Source organism: Mizuhopecten yessoensis, unplaced genomic scaffold (assembly GCF_002113885.1).
Source record: "Mizuhopecten yessoensis strain PY_sf001 unplaced genomic scaffold, ASM211388v2 scaffold10771, whole genome shotgun sequence".
Lineage (NCBI taxonomy): Eukaryota > Metazoa > Mollusca > Bivalvia > Pectinida > Pectinidae > Mizuhopecten > Mizuhopecten yessoensis.
The window spans coordinates 1,052,471-1,074,817 of NW_018408713.1; the positions used below are offsets into that span (position 1 = coordinate 1,052,471).

The window sequence follows — 22,347 nt, forward strand, 5'->3', positions numbered from 1 at the left end:
TAAATCCATATATATAATACACAATTATATTTTGCCTTTGGCCATGCATAGTACCTTCATAGAAAAAAAAGGTTTTGTAGTTTCGAAAAAGAAATAAAATATGTGAATTGCGCGTAACCATTCTGTTCTAAACCTTATTGAGGGAGTTTGTATTTTTCAAACCTAAACATGTAGAATGGCTTAAAACATTTAAGTTTATATTTTGACAATTTTAAGAAATCCCAAAGTACTTTTTTATCAATGTCATCTTAAGTTGGCCATGCTCTGAAAGAATGCAAGTTAAAAGATGACATTTGACAAATTTTCACTAATTATACCTCAACACCTTGACCCACGACACTAATGCTGGGCACACTTGTTAGATACCGTCTCCAAGCTTAAGGCTACGCATCAGTTTGTTTATGATGAAATGTAATTTGACAAGATGGTCCAGTCTTCTGCATCGTCAGTTTATATTAAGACTTCATATTAATTTTTGACCGGAGACATATTTAGAGATGGCCCTGGAGATGTCATGGTCATTTTTACCATAAAAAAGCTATTTTTCAATGTAAAACGACACCTCTCCCAGCTTTTCTTGAAAGGTGAACATGACTCAGTCGACTCTCCGCGGGATGTTGGGCCTCATCCCTTAAAAGTTGTTGTGTTCCAACAATAACAAGTCTTAAAGTCTAAAGGTATCTTATACCCATAAATACAAACTATCGCTACACAAAAGTGGATTTGTAAAACACAAATCCAATTTGGCCAACAAATCGCCAATGCTTACAGAGATTTGACTTTTGTTTGAGAAACAAATTTTATTACAAACCTGAAGAACATTAGTATATATGCATGGTGGCCTCTGAAATCTACATGCTTAAATGCAATAACTGCCTTGAAAGTCATGACGTTACAATTTCTGGACTAATTGATCAAGTGTTTTAGTTTTGTGTTACATCTTAACAGTTATCGTTATTTTTTCAAATCCAAAATCTAAACTAGAACACTGACAGGTCAGTAAGGGCCCCGTCTTGTGGCAATATATCCCCCATAACCATCAAGAAGCAATCTGCCCATATAGCTGAGCTTGACGTTTGACATTTGGACTTCAAAAGAATCGCAAGGAAGCAAACTTATTACATTTTACATGTACTATGATGTGAGTCTTGTTTCCTTCCACCTCCATATCTGCTGGGCTAACAGAAATGTAAATACCGGTGCAATACTCATTTGTAAGCTTTGATTTGTTTTATTTCACCTTATATACCTCCTTCATTAAGAGCCAGGATCAAAGTCAGAAATCCACTTTGTCTTTGACCTTTGGACCCAAATGACCTTGACCATTAATCTAGTGACCCTGATCTTTGGTCAGTTGACTTATTCTTTAATTCCGACCAACCTTGCTTCATAATATCATAACAAAATGTTCATCAGTGAAAAATACAAACTTGACCTTGACCCTTTGGACCCCGTAACCAGGACCTAAGGTCAGTTGACTCTGTGTTAAGTTCTGAACAAGTTAGCTACATAATAACATAAAATTACCTTGACCTTAAGTCAGTTGACTCCTTTTTAAATTCGGACCAACTTTGCTTCATAATGTCATAACAAAATGTTCATCAGTGAAAAGATACAAAATTTGACCTTGACCTTCGACCCAGTGACCTTGCCCTTTGGTCAAATGACTCCTTGTTTAATTCCCACAAACATTGCTTCAAAGTGTCATAATGAAATGTTCACCAGCAAAAAAATACTAAATTTTACCTTGACCTTTGACCGAGTGACCTTGACCTTAAGTCAATTGACTCTTTGTTGAATTCCGACCAACTTTGCTTAATAAAGTCATAACAAAATGTTCATTAGGGAAAAGATATAAAATTAGACCGTGACCTTTGACCCAGTGACAGGCTTGACCTTTGGTCATTGACTCCTTGTTTAATTCTAACCAACATTGCTGAATAATGTCATAACAAAATTTAACCTTCACCTTTGACCCAGTGACCTTGACCTTTGGTCAATTGACTCCTTGTTTAATTCTGAACAACATTGCTTCAAAGTGTCATAACAAAATGTTCATCAGTGAAAAGATGCAAAATTTGTTCTTGACCTTTGAATCTAAGGCCTTGACCTTTGACCTCAACTTTTTACCTCAGTGTGTCTCTTTGTTTAATTCCGAACTTTGCTTCAAAATGTCATAAAATGCTCATTAGTGAAAAGCTACAAAATTTGACCTTGACCCCTCACCAGATGACCTTGACCTTTGGTCAGTTGACTCCTTGTTTAATTCTGAGCTACATTGCTTCAAAGTGTCATACCAAAATGTTCACCAGTGAAAAGATACAAAATTTAACCTTGACCTTTGACCCAATGACCTTGACATTTGGTCAGGTTGACTCCTTGTTTAATTCTGATCAACTTTGCTTCATCATGTCATAACAAAATGTTCATCAGTGAAAAGATGCAAAATTTGACCTTGACCTTTGAACCTAATGACATTAACCTTTGACCTTGACTTTTTACCTCAATGTGTATTTTTGTGAACTGAACATCTTGACCAAGTTTCATGTACATCGGTCAATAATTACTAAAGTTATCAGCCAGGAACAAAATTTGTGGACGGACAGACAGACAGACAGACAGAGTGATTACTATAGGGCACCCGTATCTCCGATACGGGCCCCTAATAACCAAATATGTTTGACTGTAAAACATAATTTGTAATACATGTTTCTCATAGATCTGCCCGTGGAACATTCACCTGCCAAAGTGGAAGGCGGACTCACCAGAATTTGACATGCGAAACTAATTGCATCAGTAAGCATGTCGGGCCCTGGTTTATTGTGACGATGACGCATGCACATGTACGTAAAAATGCACTTTTCACGTTCAGAAATTTCTCTTGTAGAATATTTATCTATGAAGAAACATTGCCCAACTCATATTACGTTTGTGACCAAAAAAATCCAAAAATATTTGGAGCATTTTATGAGCTGCACCGAGTGAGTGAGTGAGTCAACTATTGAAAATACTGCAGGCGTCGAGGGATCATTCAGACAAATCCATAAAGACAATGCAGAATACCTTATATAACATTTATTATATATACAAAATAAAACACTTTTTGATGGAAGATGATCATATTTTTACTATAGTAATTTTCTTTATTTTCCTTTATTTTTGCCTAAATTGAAACTTTCAAGTAATATATTTTTTCTTTATTTACCCCTATCTATTAATTTCCTTTTTGGAAATAGTTTAATACTGCATGATAAAAAAAGTTTTCAGATTTTAAAATAATGTAATAATTGAAATATTAATGATGTCTTCTTGTTGACAACGATATATTTCATTGATGTGGCGGAAGATCTCCATATTTACATGTTGTACAATTATCAGTATTTTCAATTTATACTCCTCTTCACACTTGTCAAAATAATGTAACTTAGTTTCATCCTCATGAGAAATATATCATTTTCAACAGCCAACCATTAATTCATCTTCGATATATACCGTATTCTAGCTTACTTCATAATATCAGCACCCCATTCCTTAAAACACCCCCTATTGTTTTCTTGTTCATCATCATTTACCAACATCCTTGAAAAATTGTCTACTACTAAATGATGTTTTTTATCTTTTTCTTGATAATTTTAGATGGTTTCATATTACCATACAATATTTTTCCGAATATGTCAGTATAATATGGGCCAACCAATCCAAAGAATGTGTCATCACTGCATCACAGTGCAGTGAGGGAATAAACCATTTACATATATATGATTATTATTATGACTAATACAGAGTTGATTATATAAATATACACCTTACATAATAGAAAATTTCTTAAATAGAAACTTTCAAATGAGTGTAATTCCCGACACAGTTTTTCACACCTTGTATGAAATACATGTACAGTCAATTCAGCCTAATCTGCTCAATAAGTCAAAAGTATAACATCTGTGTGAGTTAACTCATTCACCCCTGAAATTGCATAATGAAATATCCCAACCTTTGAATTGGAAGAGTTCAAATGTGTCTTCAGGGGTGAATGAGTAAGCTAGACAAAGTGCTCAAGGTGTTACCTACACACAGGCAGGTTAAAAAAAACGAGGTCACCATGATTCCCACAGCTGAAGGAAATGAACAAAATAAAAATATGCACAATTCCAGAAAAGTAATTAATTAAACAAACACCAACCATTTCTGAAAAATGTTAAAAAAAAAAAATGAAATTTATACAAATTTTCATGGCCCGATCCCATAACAGAGATTTCACATACCACTAAGCATATTAACAGCTAACTTAACAAGAGGCCCAGAGGGCCTGTATCGGTCACCTGGATAATAAAGCAAGCATGGGAAATTATTCTTATTACATAAAATTCCTCCAATGGTACAGATAAATAAACATTTTAAAGATATCAACATAAAATTCCCCTATTTGGCCCCATAACTCTGACTCAGCACCTAGAGGGGCCTCACCCTTCGTTTATACAAAATTGAGTCTCCTTGGCCCAAGGATGCTCCAGACAAAATTGGGATCAATTTCCTTAATTCCTATGGTAGAAGAAGGATTTTAAATGTTTACCTCTATTTCTCCTATTGGGCCCTCTGCCCTCTGCCCCCAGGTGCCACACACACTGCTTACCAAATAATTATACATACCAGAAAATTCTTCAATAATTATACCAATTTACTTTATAACACATTGTAGTTCATTTTCATCATATCTAGAAAACAAAACTCATCCCTATAGGAATGAACTGAGTGGACTTTCACATACATATTCATGATCACCTTCTAGATCTAATAAGCAAGCATAAATGAGTAATAACGGTCTATGAACATCTCATTCAAAGGTAGGGTGTTATACAATGTCGACACCTGTCTTTCAAAAACTTATCATAGTTGTTCATGCCAGGAATATCAACAGGTTAGAACAAAAGAGTCTGTGTGGTGTGTTAGTTGATTCCATTGTGAGTGATATCAGCACCAGCACAAACCTGAAAATATGGCATTGTCACGAAATTACGTGTGTTCTAGAAATACAGAGAAAAAAACATATTAACAGAAAGAAGCATACAAGCTGCTGAATATTGAATGTTGAGTGAATTGTCTCACCTTATCTTTATTTACTGGTGATTTGTAAATAAATTGAACTACAGCACTTGATGAAAAGTTCACCCTTGTAAAACTTGTTCCATAATCTTCAGACCTGTCAATGACAAAAAAGACACTGTTAAAAACAAAAAATAATAACAGTTTCACCTCATCGTATCTCTGGTCTCATTAGAATGTATAACAGGATATATATATATGCTTCTTTACTCTAACATGCCTATTTTTTTTTTTTTGACAAACTTAAATGCACATATTGTGAAATTTCCATTAAGGGGAATTCCCAGCATTCAAAAATGTATCTCCAACAAAGAAGAGTTCCAATTCTTGCTGGATTTTTTGCTCGTTTAAGTTTTGTATCAAAGTGTTATGGAAAGAAATATATTCATTTTGTCTTCATTTACAGAAAAATACATCTCCATGTACTATTGGGGTTGAACCCTAGACCTCAAGATTGTAAAGCAGAGAGCCGAGCTTATCCAGCTGCGGTACCGGTCATGATATTATCTGTTATACTTTTTGGAAACATCACTCAGAATAATTTCAAAATGTTTCAAATGCCTTAAAATTAAGGCCTGCAATATATAACTGTTTTAGTATAGTGTCCAATCTGTCCCAAAAACACTGTTTGAATAACAGACCCTGAAGACTTGCTTGAGTCAATATTATAGAGTAGGAAAATAATTATTATAGTGACCGATGGCCTGTCATCTATAAAAACAAGAGGCCCAATGCACCTGCATCGCTCACCTGGTATTAATCTCACAATTGTAATCTTAAAAGTGGACTAAAATACAGCTACAGGCAGAATATCAGTGTTTGATTCATAAGAACCTATTAAAAGATTTAAACATATGACGCCTGTGACCTTGAATGTCGAACAAGGACATTATAATATTAGGTTGAACAGAGTTTATAGTCTTCCAACCCAGCATGCTTCTGGCAAAATATCATTACCCTGGACCTTTTGGCTATACAGAACAAATCATTTAAAGATTTAAACATATATTGACCAGTGTGACCTTGAATAAGGGCGAAGGTCATTCACTTGGTAGTCATTCACCCAAACATGTTAATGGCCAAATATCATCACCCTTGGCCTTTTGCTTATTAAGAAGAAGTCATTCAATGGTTTTAAACATATTTGACCCCTGTGACCTTGAATATATATGTCAAGGTCAATCATTTGAACTTGGTAGTCCTTCATCCCAGCATGTTACTGGCATTATCCTAGGCCTCTTGGTTATTCAGAAGAATTTATTTGACCCCTTTGACATTGAACAAACATGAAGGTAATTCATTTGAACAAACTTTATAGTCCTTCATCCCAGCATATTACTGGCCAAATATCATCATCCTATGCCTCTTGGTTATTCATAAGAAGTTGTTTAAAGATTTTAACATATTTGACCCCTGTGACCTTGAATATAAATCAAGGTTATTTATTTAAACAAACTTTGTAGCCCTTCATCCCAGCATATGACTGGCCAAATATCATCATCCTATGCCTCTTGGTTATTTATAAGAAGTTGTTTAAAGATTTTAACATATTTGACCCCTGTGACCTTGAAAATGGAAGAAGGTAATTTATTTGAACAAACTTGGTAGCCCTTCATCCCAGCATGTTACTGGCCAAATATGATCACCCTAGGCCTCTTGCTTTTTCAGGAGAAGTTGTTTAAATGTTTTTAACATATTTGACCCCTGTGACCTTGAATATAAAGCAAGGTCATTTATTTGAACAAACTTGGTAGCCCTTCATCCCAGCACGTTACTGGCCAAATATCATCACCCTAGGCCTCTTGGTTATTCAGAAGAAGTTGTTTAAAGGTTTTACACATATTTGACCCCTGTGACCTTGAATATAAGTCAAGGTCATTTATTTGAACAAACTTGGTAGCCCTTCATCCAAACATGTTACTGAACAAATATCATCATCCTAGGCCTCTCGGTTATTCAGAAGAAGTTGTTTAAAGGTTTTAAACATATTTGACCCCTGTGACCTTGAAAATTGATGAAGGTCTTTTATTTGAACAAACTTGGTAGCCCTTCATTCAAGCATGCTTCTGGCCAAATATCATCACCCTGGGCTTTTTGGTTACTGAGAAGAAGTTGTTTAAAGTAAAAAGTTGACACCGGCCGGACGCCGGCCGGACGCCGGACGCTGCACCATGCCATAAGCTCACTTGGCCCTTAAGTCTTGTTTCATAGTGTTGTAAAATAAATAAAGTTTATTTCCAATCCATGTTATTATACTAATTATGTAACATTATATTTACAGCGACATTTTAGGACGCCGTACAAGATTTCTGTAATATGTATACATTTATACCCGTCACAATACTGGCAACATGTGCAGTCCTAGCAATCTTCTACCCGTCACAATACTGGCAACATGTGCAGTCCTATCAATCTTCTGCTGTCAGGGAGATATTGTTGGTCGGTATAAAACACTGTATCAGATCCTTACAACACTGTGGTATCACCCACCACCCACTGACGTGACATGTAATTGCACAGCTTACATGGATTCCAACATTCACCTAACAGCATCGGTCCATTTTTCTCATATGCAGATCTTACTACATTAATTTATCAAATATAATCAGCTATCTGATAAAACGGCAGAGGTGATAACATGTTTACAATAATATGTAATACTGAATGTTTATATATACATATATCTTAATGCATGCTGGGTAGAGTCTAAATGTTTCAAATTGTTTACAAACCTGAAATTCCATTTATTGTAACGTTAGACTTGGTAACATTCTCTACTAAGTTGTGGAAAATTTCAAGTAATTAATGCCTGCTGCTCTTTACATTTCCTTAACTTTGAGATTACCAATAGCATAATTATAGTTAATGCTAATTTCATCAATAATTCGGCTAATCCGAAACTTAAGAATATTTATAATACATGTTTAGTCATAATTTAAACCTCGGTTATCAAACCTCAGACGACTAAACTTGAATTTATTTGTTTGTATGCATGCAGACACTAAATTTGGGGGGGGGGGTTGCGACGCTTTAATTATTTGTTCAGTTTTTGACAATATTGTTATTTTGGGTTAAATTTTGTGCAGACACTATCACTGTTTGTAAGTTTATTTGCAGACAATGAATTCTTTTCAGGCACTGTTGCAATTGTATATTTATTAGACATCTCTCGAGGCTGATACAAAGATTTTTCAACCTTTAAGGGAGATTTTTTTTATATAATCCTTTGAAGGTTGATAAATCATTGCAGCAACCTCAACAGAGGGTAATATTATTAATTGTTTTATCATTTTACTGAACAATATCCACAAGATGAAATTTGAAACTCTGAAACTCTAATTAATGTTTCTGTGAGGTATTGCTAAGACTGAATTTCCACCTGAAGATGAAGACAATGTAAATGTTTATCTGCAAACAATTGTGTTATTACTATCTGTTTTCAGACATTATACCTGCTGGTAATTGTTTGTTAACACTGATCAACGATAAACATACATGGCTGTACGTTTATATAATTTACCCACATGGTATAAACGGTATATATCCTGGTACACTTACTATATCTAGTCCAAAATTACTTACAAATGTCACTTTGAAGACAGGGTCCTCCTTATGATACATGTATTCATAAATATAAGCTCATATATAGAAAAGTGTCCACAAGCTACTATAAATAGCTCCTTTCCTCTGCTTATGATGTACGGTGCATTTATAAGCTCATGAAGAAAAGTTGTCACATACCTTACACAAATAGCTCAAATGTATAAAAAGAACTATAAAGAAGACTTTTGAAAAGGATATTTTTTTCAGTTCAAAAGCACCACATATAATAATATTTTTCATATTTACTCCACGCTACCATGAATGTATTTACAAGTGCCGTCAAAATTTCTTTCAGTGGTTATAAGCAAATTACTGCAAGTTACCTAAAAATTACTTACTGGGTGAATGGAGAAAGTATGTTAATGAGTTATCTGCTCTTGTGAAAAGGTATTGATTGTTACGTCATTAGTTTGTGTGAAAAAATGACGTAATGACAGTACTCTCACAAACAAATGACGTAACAATCAATACCTGCTCACAAGAGCAATACAACTCTGCAATACAAAAAGACGGAATATACCTTCCTTAACAAGGTAAAGTATTATAGGAGCAGTCAATAGATCTACCAATCAAAGGATGCATTCATTAAGGAAATATTATTTAGAATTTACAACCAATAAGAAAAACAACCTGAAATACCTACCAGTAAGTATAACAAGTTATTGAATGTGCCCCAGACATACTTTAGTGTTAAACAAAGGGCCATAACTCTGTAAATTGTGTTGTATGAGACTTAATTTCAGTATCCAACATGTACACTCTGAACTATGTTGATGCTTTTTTAATTGTGTTTCTCTCATCTTTATTATTTTAATTTAAGTTCTGCAAGGCTATTTTTAAAGAAATTATTTTTGCAAGCTCTAGTTAAGCCAGGAAAAAAAGTTTTCAATTCATAGTTACAATTTTCAGCTCTGGTATGAGGATCCTTTAATAAACTACAGAATTAGACAGTATTTGTCCCATGACACTTTATTTCCTTATACTTGGATTTTAACGAAAGATTTTGAATTCCCTTGCTGATTATTCCATATTTGCTTCAATGACTTCACAACCTAATCTGATGGTAGGTATATATTAATGGTAGTACAGGCCTGTATACATAAGAAATAATTATGAAGGGTCACACCAATGCACTTTAAGTTCCAGATGAGAAAGATCCCAGGGAATTTATTTTTGTATCTAATCTGGGGGGTCATTAGAACAGCACAGTACACTATCAATAAATGGGAGGAGCTAGGTTACTAGGCCAGGTCGTTAACACTAGGTCCCGCAGGGCACTGTAGATCTAGAGTCACTATCTGACTAAAGGATTTCCACTGTAGTACTATATAGCTATGCTCTAACTTTGATCTTTAAATCTATAGAAGTATCGCTCATGCATGTACATTAAATATAGAAACATAGTGCAGTTTTGAGTCCAGTCGAAAGTCAGCTATTTTATTTGAATAAGCCCCAAAGATATTTAAGATGTTTTATTTACATATATGCACATGTGAATTGTTGAAAATTAAAAAAAAATTGTAACGTTTATTCTTACCTCCAAAGAGTTGAGTCTTCAACAAAACCATAAAGATGTGTGTCTCGTGTCAGTAAAAACACAACCTGCAAAACAGAACAAGATCTGTCAATAAAACCAATCAATCTCTCAATCAGCAGTTGAAGTGAGTGGCATGAAATGAGTTAAATTGTGGATGTGTCATAAAAAATACAAAAACAAAATAAATAGTGATACATGTACTACTGTTTGTTCAGTGCTCAAGATGTTTTAGTAGGTAAATTTTCTAGTCTGGTCAGCTGTATAAATGTGTACTTAAGACTAATGGGAACATGTATGTCAATTGTCATGATGATCTCCGTAGTAATTCCTGGGAAATACTTCACTCATGGTAACCAACTTCACATCCAAAATCCAAGATGGCTGCCTGGTAGCCATTTTGGTTTTTTTATCCATTTTACATTGGAGTATGGAATTGACCGAGGGCATCATGCACATATCATGTTCCTTAAAGTGATTTCTCTGAAAAAGTGCTAACAAAATCTGTTTAAAGACAAACAGACTGACTGATTGATTGATGGAAGGACTATGGACAATGGAAGAAAAGCAATTTGAACAGCCCACCATGGCCATCTGATGATTACATAAAAATGTCAATCACATATGTTCACAAACATTCTGTAGTTACACAATGTTACACAGAATGTACCATCTATATTAACATCATTTATCGTAGTCTCTCTGGTAAGTGCCTTGGCCATTCTTTGATATACATTAGCAATCTTGATACGTAAAATTGCAGAACCTTATAAGTTCTGTAAAATATCCATGATTAAAACCATTCTTCAAAAAAGTTTGGTTCGTAAATTATGGTGATGAGAGGAGACCCATGCTCCAGATAATAGCTTAGCGCTAGGGATGTACATACAATTGGATGAGCTCTTATTGTGTCCAATACGGTAGGTACCATTGTTTCATAAACATATTTGTTTATCTCATATTTAGCTGACAAAGGTTACGATATTAATGGTATGGTAACATGAGTGGGTGCCTTCAAGTTCCCAGGTCAAACAACAGCGTAATTTCATAGGTAATTGTTTCAGTGAATTTTACAGGTTTTCAGCAGCCAGCACTGTACATACTAAAGTAGAAGAGGCAATATATTATAAGCATAATTTTTTACACCAAAAAATGGTTAATTGATTTGATATTTAATGAGTATCTAAAGCTTTAGTGACCTGTAGGTTGTATAACAGCAATTGTTTGTGAAATATGTGCTATAAAAACTTTTTTTTGTGCCAAATTTAATTTTTAGTTGACATTACGTTACTAAATAACATTCATTTTTAGATATTTGATGTTGATATATTTAAGGTTACCAAAAACCTGTATTATTTGATACATTTATATCTAACAAATATTTAACACACATATTTATGTGAATAAAGTTCCACGAACACAATGTACATACATGTACATGTAAATGATATACTGTTTTAAATGGAACAAGGCTAGACTCATTGATACTTAGCCAATTAAGACCTCTCACAAAAGTCTATTGAAGTGTTTTTTGTATATATATTATTTTATGTATTCCTTGACCCATATTGTAACAAAATTAATCTGGAATTAAAATATTTTGAAATTGTGGATTTCTGCCAAACACTTTAGGAATTTCCTTACTCAATGCTGTCACAGGGACAATTAATGTTGTTGTTGTATGGTCATTTCCGGCAACACTGATTTTTGGTGTTTTTAAAGCAGATCAACACCTCAAATCTATGTATATGTTTACATGATATTACAATTACCTGTATATAAATAAATATATATTTTTCTGTTACTAGAAAATATCAGGTTTTTCTCACCTGTTATTGTTCATTTGATATTGTAAAAGATTATCTTAGTGTGGGCCAGCCTATTCTGGAAAAATGTCAAAAACAGAGGGAGGGCTTATCCATAGTGAAATACGGTAGTTATAACTGGACTTGTTTATATAAATAAATAGATGAAAATAAATATATTACAATTACAATAAAACCTGTTCATGTGACCACCTCTATAAGGAGACCATCTGTGGTAAGAGACCACCCATATTAAGAGACCATCTGTGGTAAGAGACCACCCATGTTAAGAGACCATCTGTGGTAAGAGACCAATTTAAATGCTTTCCATTTTAGTGATTTCATTGTGAATTGAACCTGTATAAAGAGACCACCTGTGTTAAGAGACCATCTGTGGTAAGATACCACCCATGTTAAGAGACCATCTGTGGTAAGAGACCAATTTAAATGCTTTCCATTTTAGTGATTTCATTGTGAATTGAACCTGTATAAAGAGACCACATGTGTTAAGAGACCACCTGTGGTAAGATACCACCCATGTTAAGAGACCATCTGTGGTAAGAGACCAATTTAAATGCTTTCCATTTTAGTGATTTCATTGTGAATTGAACCTGTATAAAGAGACCACATGTATTAACAGACCACATGTATTAAGAGACCACATGTATTAACAGACTACATGTATTAAGAGACCACATGTATTAACAGACCACATGTATTAAGAGACCACATGTATTAACAGACCACATGTATTAACAGACTACTTTAAATGCTTTCCATTGTAGAGAGTCTTTGTCATTTGCACCTGTATTAAGAGACCATTTTACATTGCCCTGTTGAAATGATTTTATTGTGAACTAAACCTGTTTTCTAAGGAGACCATCTGTATTAAGAGACCACTTTTTGAGGTGGTCTGGTATTACGGGTATGACCACAGGGGCTAGCAACGATTTATATGGGATAAGAATAAAAATAGCGAGAAAAATTACGTAACTGTTGTATTTTTTCTAGCTATTTTTATTCTTATCCCATATAAATCATCGCTAGCCCCTGTGGTCTGACTGTAATGTTATATTTTACATTCAAATAAATGTATGAGACTTGTTTTTTCTTAAGTACAATTCTGTTTGACATGCACATTTATATCAGTATAGTAGAAGGAAATGAAAACAACATAATTACCTTTTACATTAAGTGTGTAAAGTGAAGGACAGTACTAATGGAATGTTTGTGTAAGGTAGGACACACAATAGAATCAGTGGTGTTAGGTAGGACACACAGTAGAATCAGTGGTGTTAGGTAGGACACACAATAGAATCAGTGGTGTTAGGTAGGACACACAATAGAATCAGTGGTGTAAGGTAGGACACACAATAGAATCAGTGGTGTAAGGTAGGACACACAATAGAATCAGTGGTATAAGGTAGGACACATATTAGAATCAGTTGTGTAAGGTAGGACACACAATAGAATCAGTAGTGTAAGGTAGGACACACAATAGAATCAGTAGTATAAGGTAGGACACAAAATAGAATCAGTAGTGTAAGGTAGGACACACAATAGAATCAGTGGTATAAGGTAGGACACACAATAGAATCAGTGGTGTTAGGTAGGACACACAATAGAATCAGTTGTGAAAGGGGTCACATCTTATCTCCATAGCCAGGGGAAAGCCTAGTGGCCCTTAAATGGTCAACATCCTTTTTTACCTGTCTCCCTTGTTCGTTACTGCCTAACCATTGGTTGTCTAGCTCTTATGTCCCTAAATGGCCTTAATGTGTCAATCAAAGCAATTAAACCATAAATAAGCATGTAGTTTAATATAAATAATGCCGTTTCCAAGATGACAAAAATAAACTAATGCTGGGCAGACAATTATTATGTGCAAGGTATTTCTTTCTCCTTGAGATGCTTGTTGTTTAAACGACAATAATAAATTGCACTGGTCTGTGGCCGATCCCTGAACTTAAAGTGTTAAGGTGGTATACTGGACAAATTCCAAGATCATATATAATGCTATTAATTCAACTCTTATGTCATGCATAACAAATAATTGTGGCGGACTTAAATATGCTATTTACATTTTGTTCTGCTGTATACGCAAGATACAACCTGGCAATAAGGAAGGCAACAAACAACAACATCATTTCACCACAGGGGAACAAAACATCAATTGAATAAAAGTAGACAAACTATCAACTCAACAGAAGGTAACACAATTTCAACTCAACAAAGCAGAACACAGTATCAAATCAACAAACAACATCAATTCGACATAAAGGGACACAATACCAATCCAACACATGGGGGACACAATATCAACTCAACATAAGGGGGACACAATATCAACTCAACATAAGGGGACACAATATCAATCCAACACATGGGGGACACAATATCAACTCAACATAAGGGGACACAATATCAATCCAACACATGGGGGACACAATATCAACTCAACATAAGGGGACACAATATCAATCCAACACATGGGGGACACAATATCAACTCAACATAAGGGGACACAATATCAATCCAACACATGGGGGACACAATATCAACTCAACATAAGGGGACACAATATCAATCCAACACATGGGGGACACAATATCAACTCAACATAAGGGGACACAATATCAATCCAACACATGGGGGACACAATATCAACTCAACATAAGGGGACACAATATCAATCCAACACATGGGGGACACAATATCAACTCAACATAAGGGGACACAATATCAATCCAACACATGGGGGACACAATATCAACTCAACATAAGGGGACACAATATCAATCCAACACATGGGGGACACAATATCAACTCAACATAAGGGGACACAATATCAATCCAACACATGGGGGACACAATATCAACTCAACATAAGGGGACACAATATCAATCCAACACATGGGGGACACAATATCAACTCAACATAAGGGGACACAATATCAATCCAACACATGGGGGACACAATATCAACTCAACATAAGGGGACACAATATCAATCCAACACATGGGGGACACAATATCAACTCAACATAAGGGGACACAATATCAATCCAACACATGGGGGACACAATATCAACTCAACATAAGGGGACACAATATCAATCCAACACATGGGGGACACAATATCAACTCAACATAAGGGGACACAATATCAATCCAACACATGGGGGACACAATATCAACTCAACATAAGGGGACACAATATCAATCCAACACATGGGGGACACAATATCAACTCAACATAAGGGGACACAATATCAATCCAACACATGGGGGACACAATATCAACTCAACATAAGGGGACACAATATCAATCCAACACATGGGGGACACAATATCAACTCAACATAAGGGGACACAATATCAATCCAACACATGGGGGACACAATATCAACTCAACATAAGGGGACACAATATCAATCCAACACATGGGGGACACAATATCAACTCAACATAAGGGGACACAATATCAATCCAACACATGGGGGACACAATATCAACTCAACATAAGGGGACACAATATCAATCCAACACATGGGGGACACAATATCAACTCAACATAAGGGGACACAATATCAATCCAACACATGGGGGACACAATATCAACTCAACATAAGGGGACACAATATCAATCCAACACATGGGGGACACAATATCAACTCAACATAAGGGGACACAATATCAATCCAACACATGGGGGACACAATATCAACTCAACATAAGGGGACACAATATCAATCCAACACATGGGGGACACAATATCAACTCAACATAAGGGGACACAATATCAATCCAACACATGGGGGACACAATATCAACTCAACATAAGGGGACACAATATCAATCCAACACATGGGGGACACAATATCAACTCAACATAAGGGGACACAATATCAATCCAACACATGGGGGACACAATATCAACTCAACATAAGGGGACACAATATCAATCCAACACATGGGGGACACAATATCAACTCAACATAAGGGGACACAATATCAATCCAACACATGGGGGACACAATATCAACTCAACATAAGGGGACACAATATCAATCCAACACATGGGGGACACAATATCAACTCAACATAAGGGGACACAATATCAATCCAACACATGGGGTACACAATATCAACTCAACATAAGGGGGACACAATATCAATTCAACATAAAGGGATACAATATCAATTCAACATAAGGGGGACACAATATCAACTCAACATAAGGGGGACACAATATCAACTCAACATAATTAGGGGACACAATATCAATCCAAAACATGGGGGACACAATATCAATCCAACACATGGGGGACATAATATCAACTCAACATAAGGGGACACAATATCAATCCAACATAAAGGGATACAACATCAATTCAACATAAAGGGACACAATATCAATCCAACACATGGGGGACACAATATCAACTCAACATAAGGTGACACAATATCAACTCAACATAAGGGGACACAATATCAACTCAACATAAAGGGACACAATATCAACTCAACATAAGGGGACACAATATCAATCCAACACATGGAGGACACAATATCAACTCAACATAAGGGGACACAATATCAATTCAACATAAAGGGATACAACATCAATTTAACATAAAGGGACACAATATCAATCCAACACATGGGGGACACAATAACAATCCAACACATGGATGACACAATATCAACCCAACACATGGGGGACACACTATCAACTCAACATAAGGGGGACACAATATCAACTCAACATAAGGGGACACAATATCAACTCAACATAATTCGGGGACACAATATCAATCCAACACATGGGGGACACAATATCAACTCAACATAAGGGGACACAATATCAATTCGACATAAAGGGATACAACATCAATTCGACATAAGGGGACACAATATCAATCCAACACATGAGGGACACAATATCAATTTGACATAAGGGGACACAATATCAACTCATCACATGGGGGACACAATTACAATTCAACAAAGGGGGCACAAGTACAATTCAACAATCGTATAGATTTAAGGATTTTTTTATCTTTTTGTTCACTGAAACCTTCCTTTATCAACCCCTAATTTTGATTATGTAAATTATAGTAGATTTTATCATCTCAAAAAACATGTGTCTGGTGGGTTTTTTCACAGTCACATATTTTACCAAATGATTCAGAACTATTTGATGCTGGTGAACATAGTTTTCACAGTAAAGTGAAATTTAACTAACACTTATCCAAACTTGACAGCACATTTATGGCATTGAGAGGCATTTACAGGGATAAATTTAGAGCATAAAAACAACTCCCCCTACAAAACATGTTTATAGCTTATGGTGAGAAGGTGCTGACCTTACTCCCAAATGAAATTATTTTTTTTAACTTAATAGGTTCAAATGAAATTATTTTGTTATTTTTTCCCTTGGCCTTTCTATACAATAATATCAACATTTGATCCAGATAGAGATAACAATCTTTCTTGAGACCGAGTGTCTGTGCAACAAAAATAATCACAGTCACCCTATATTTGCAGCTGTCGGGTGTGGATTAAGTTCAAGGCTACCAGTGTCAATCAATGCTCTGTACATGTTTGGTAGAATTCTGATTGGCAAAATATCCAATAACTGTAGATGGAACTGTTAGAGAACAAAATTAAGTAAAGCTGTCTTTTTTCCCATATTCTCGAAGATTATTCTATTGGAGAAACTTTTTCACTTCAGAATATTTAATTGTATCAATTTTATAGTACAATCGGAATTGGGCTACAGGCATAGCTCTATAGAAGCCCTCTCCTTAAAGAAATGAGAAATGATTGACCAAGTAGAGCAATTGGTTAGAGTGAGTTAAACAATCTGGGGTCCCGGGTCCAAATCATGATCTGGCCTCACTGAATTTACATTTTGTTCATTTAATCTGCATAATTATTATTTATAAAAGTTCTGCAAAGTATGGTTTTCTTTTCTAGAATAATTTATCAAAGCCATATATAGTCATGCTAGAAAATAAATGTTTCCAATGCTTAGTAATTTACAGTTTTTGGCATTGGTACAGGGATCTTTGTCTAAAATGTTCCCCGTTGAAAAGCTCAAGTTCAAAAGACAAAAAGGTTTTCCACCCCCCTGGGAAATTATGTGTTCTTCAACAATAACATTGAATGGACAATAAGGTATCCAACAAAACAAAGACCAGTGATTTTTAGGCTGAATTTGGAGCCTCTTCACTAGAAAATTTCTGCTTGATTTTCCCACTTTATTTTGCTCAAACTTATGCATATTTTCCCAAAGTCTCAAACTTATGCATATTTTCCTAAAGTCTCAAGGCACAGACCCCTGTGGAAAAGAGCTGGGTAGAAAAATCAATGAAGACAACATGGGAGTGTCTATATGTCAGCTCTGACACTGTCATTTCAATTTCTATGCAGGAATTAAATACAAATGTTAAGAATATAATTTTAGTGTACAAATCTAAATTTATGAAACGATCTGAAACAGTTATTTCCTACACCAGTAATTTAACCCTCAAAAAAAACACTGTTATTTTTTTATCATTACCACTTGTGACTAGAGTTTTCCGACAACAGAAGTCAATATGATTTAGCTCCATCCCCGGTGACCTGCTGTTTTCTAAATGACAGATGAGGCTGGGAAAAGGTACAGTGCTAACAGCTGGCCAACACATGTACTAAGTACAACTCGCACTCTTGTTTGTGTCATTGCACAGGGATACCGTATGCATCCTAAATAATCACCTATAACCTCCAAACTTCTGTCGCTGCATCATATACTGTATATTTCTTCTTCATCAGTTTACAAGTGCAAAGATTCCTAAATCTGTTGCTGGCAATTGACCTAGTCCAGTTTCACTATATATTTATTATTTGTTCATTGAATTATGTATAGCTATAGGTTCACTAAGGAAGATTTCCACATTTTTAAAAAGAAGAAATATTATATATATATTTTGATTACATTTTTTTTTAAATTTAACAACATTCTAAAAGTCCTTTAATTAATATAAATTACCAATTTTATTTTATTTCCAATATGACCCAAAGATATGTTTCCAAACTAAGTGTACCTTAGTTGACATTTCAATGTAAGTTTCCGAAAATAGGGACAGAACTTGTGCATATGAAAGCCTTATATACACTCTACAGCTGTACCATTTTAAAATTGAGCTTCCTCTTCTCCAATATGACTGAAGACTGACAACAATAAATACTAGCTGGTATATGAGACCTCAGTAATAATGTCCCTATAATAATTTCATTTCAGGTTTTATTGTGGAAATAAGCAAAAAGCAACATTTCACACAAGGAAAATCTCCCAAATACCATCTAATGTATTTACTCTAGGGTTTAATAATAACAAGAAATAGGACTTATGCTATCAAATATTGACTTTCCTTCTCAATTTCTTGTACCTCTTTCAAAACACTGTTCAGAATCTGAGAAAGTTGTCTCCCTTCCTGTACATATATCAATTCCATATGATTTTCCTTTTCTTTCTATGAAAAAAGGCCAAAAACTCTTAATAAAAGACAAATATTTACCTTGGTATATCAAATTTACCTCATACTATTTGTACAGTAAAAAAGAAGAAAATTGTAAATTCTAAAAATAAAATTGTAATTCGTGTATTTATGCCTGTACAGTTTTAAGTGCATATCCTACTTTTGTCCTAGGCCATATATACTACTACCATCCTGGACCATATCCTTCTATTATCTTAAATCATATCCTGCTATCATCTTTGACTTTATGCTACTACCATCCCGGACCATATCCTGCTATCATCCTCAATCATATCCTGTTATCATCCTTGACTTTATGCTACTATCATCCCGGACCATATCCTGCTATCATCCTCAATTATATCCTGCTATCATCCTGAATCATATCCTGTTATCATCCTTGACTATATACTACTACCATCCCGGACCATATCCTGCTATCATCCTCAATCATATCCTGTTATCATCCTTGACTTTATAATACTGTCATCCCGGACCATATCCTGTTATTATCCTCAGTCATACCCTGTTATCATCCTTGACTTTATGCTACTACCATCGCGGACCATATCCTGCTATCATCCTCAATCATATCCTGTTATCATCCTTGACTTTATGCTACTACCATCCCGGACCATATCCTGTTATTATCCTCAATCATATCCTGCTTTTATCCTAAATCATATTCTGCTATCATCCTTGAATGTATATTATAATGTACTAGCATCCTGGACCATATCCTCCTATTATCCTAAATCATATCCTGCTTTCATCCAGGATTACTAAGAACTACTTTTCCAGATTAGAAAAACAAAATTGTCACCACCAAAGTATTATTTCATTCCTGAGCACATTGTAAAAAGTATTGTACTTCAGTATTGTTAGCTTCAATTGAACCCACTCAACTATTTCAATTTAAAATAGTAAGTCATTAAAATGAATATTGTATCTTTAGTTAAAACCATTTATCAAATGATATTACCTTACTACCCATGTTTGTTTATAAAGCATTGTCAGCTTTACATGATAATCTTATTAGATATCACATCTGTTTACAAAGCATTGTTAGCTTTATGTTCAAATTAATTCCCCTTTTCTTCTTTTGTGTTAAAATTAAAGTTTAATTCAGACAATGTCACTTTATTTGAGGATTTGTGAGTTTGCCTTTATATTGCTATGACTTTTTATGCAATTTATTTGTGTAAAACAACTGTGTAAAACATGTCAAAAATGTGGCTACTTTGTCTTAATCATTGGTCTTTATTTTGAAGTTTTTATTTTATTAATATTTGGGAAGTTACATATATATGTGCATGTAACAGAAACAAAAATACATTAATAATAAAATAAAGTAAGTGATCTATCTTGATAGTTTACATTTCTATATTAATTTGCATTTTATAAGGGGAAAAAATACAGTAAATAATCATATCACTCTTACGTAGAAATAGCATAGACGTTTAACAGCAATTAATCCCCGGTTAAAGCTGATGTGTAGATCTCTAATCGGAGTATAACTAGGTTTTATATCAAAGAAAACAAAGAGAGACATTTATATTAAAGTAGCTTCAGGCTTGGGGTGAATAATGTGTATTTAAAGACAACCCCGAATTACTGTGCATACAAACTGACGTAGTCGGTTCTGGTATTTTTCCATGCGGCATGTGTGAACTTCAACAACACGGGAGAAACACGACATAGGCTAATCCAAAACATACCACTTGTTGATAAAAAAAATATATATAAACTCATGGGAAAATAAAACGTTGAATTACGTATAACTTATTCACATTTTTAAAACATGTCCTTAAAATCAACTAAAACGTCAATAAAAGTCAGTTTCTCCATGCGTAATCAATGTTTACATAAAAACTAATACATTGTACTACAAATTGTTACGTAGTAAGTCGCATGTTTTGTGAATGATTTCGCCCCCTGGACATTGTCAATATTTACTTTCGACGTCTACTTACACTACTGTTTCTCCCTGACCAGGACACAACAGCTTGAGAATGGGTTTCATCGGGAATGTAAAAAGTTGACGAAATTAGTGTATTGGAGTTGCCGTCACTCGAAGTCCCGTTAGGTGTTCCACTCCGCCGATGTCTACTCGCACTGTTGATGTTTCGTTTAAATCTATCAAGATTCAACTTAGATATCGGTTTCCAGTCCAAAACTGAAAAGTATTCATCTTTATCTTGTAATTTGTGTGAACTTATCTTCGCAAGTGCGATATTATTGACACATTCTCCTAAAACAAGGAGCAATGCGACCAGCACGAGTGTGTTTTGGTCGTCCATATCTGGAGTAGTACTCGTTTCGCGGTAAAGCCCGAGAGTCGTCATGATTGGTTACATTTAATATGCAAAACTCGGGATTCACGTCATGTGATCGAAGTTGCATCATACGTCTTCATTCATAACTTCAGACCCTTCCAAGTGTGTATTGATGCACTTTGCTAATGACATTGGCTCAACCTAAATTTCTTTATTAAGGCTTTTCTATAGAAAATGACGTATTTTTCTTTATCTCAGGGGTAAGTATGATTTAATTTCTCAATTAAATGGATTTAAATCCATTTAAGTTACCCCCTTTTTGGCCTCTTATACTGCTAGGTCAGTGGGCCGAACTGCCAGCCAAAATATTTCGTCATCATTGTATACAAATATTAAGACATTGAATTATAAGAAAACGTCAAGGACGTCAGTGCGTTTTTACCTATAGTGTCACACGTGCAGGATGAACTTTAATATATAATGCGACATATGCAAAGCAG

At 34.9% G+C, this 22,347-nt stretch overlaps 1 protein-coding gene across 2 annotated transcripts in view; it reads right to left on the reverse strand.

The window, feature by feature from the left end:
• LOC110462312 (VPS10 domain-containing receptor SorCS1-like) overlaps positions 1-21,889 on the reverse strand; it is a 54,255-nt gene extending 32,366 nt beyond the window's left edge. For both annotated transcript variants that reach the window (XM_021516234.1, XM_021516235.1), the window contains exons 1-3: positions 21,545-21,889; positions 10,241-10,305; positions 5,104-5,197 (exon numbers count right to left, since the gene is read on the reverse strand). In XM_021516234.1, coding sequence (XP_021371909.1) covers positions 5,104-5,197; positions 10,241-10,305; positions 21,545-21,871 — 486 coding nt within the window. In that variant the 5' untranslated portion in view covers positions 21,872-21,889. The remainder of the gene's footprint in view (positions 1-5,103; positions 5,198-10,240; positions 10,306-21,544) is intronic.
• Between the last annotated feature and the right edge of the window lie 458 nt (positions 21,890-22,347).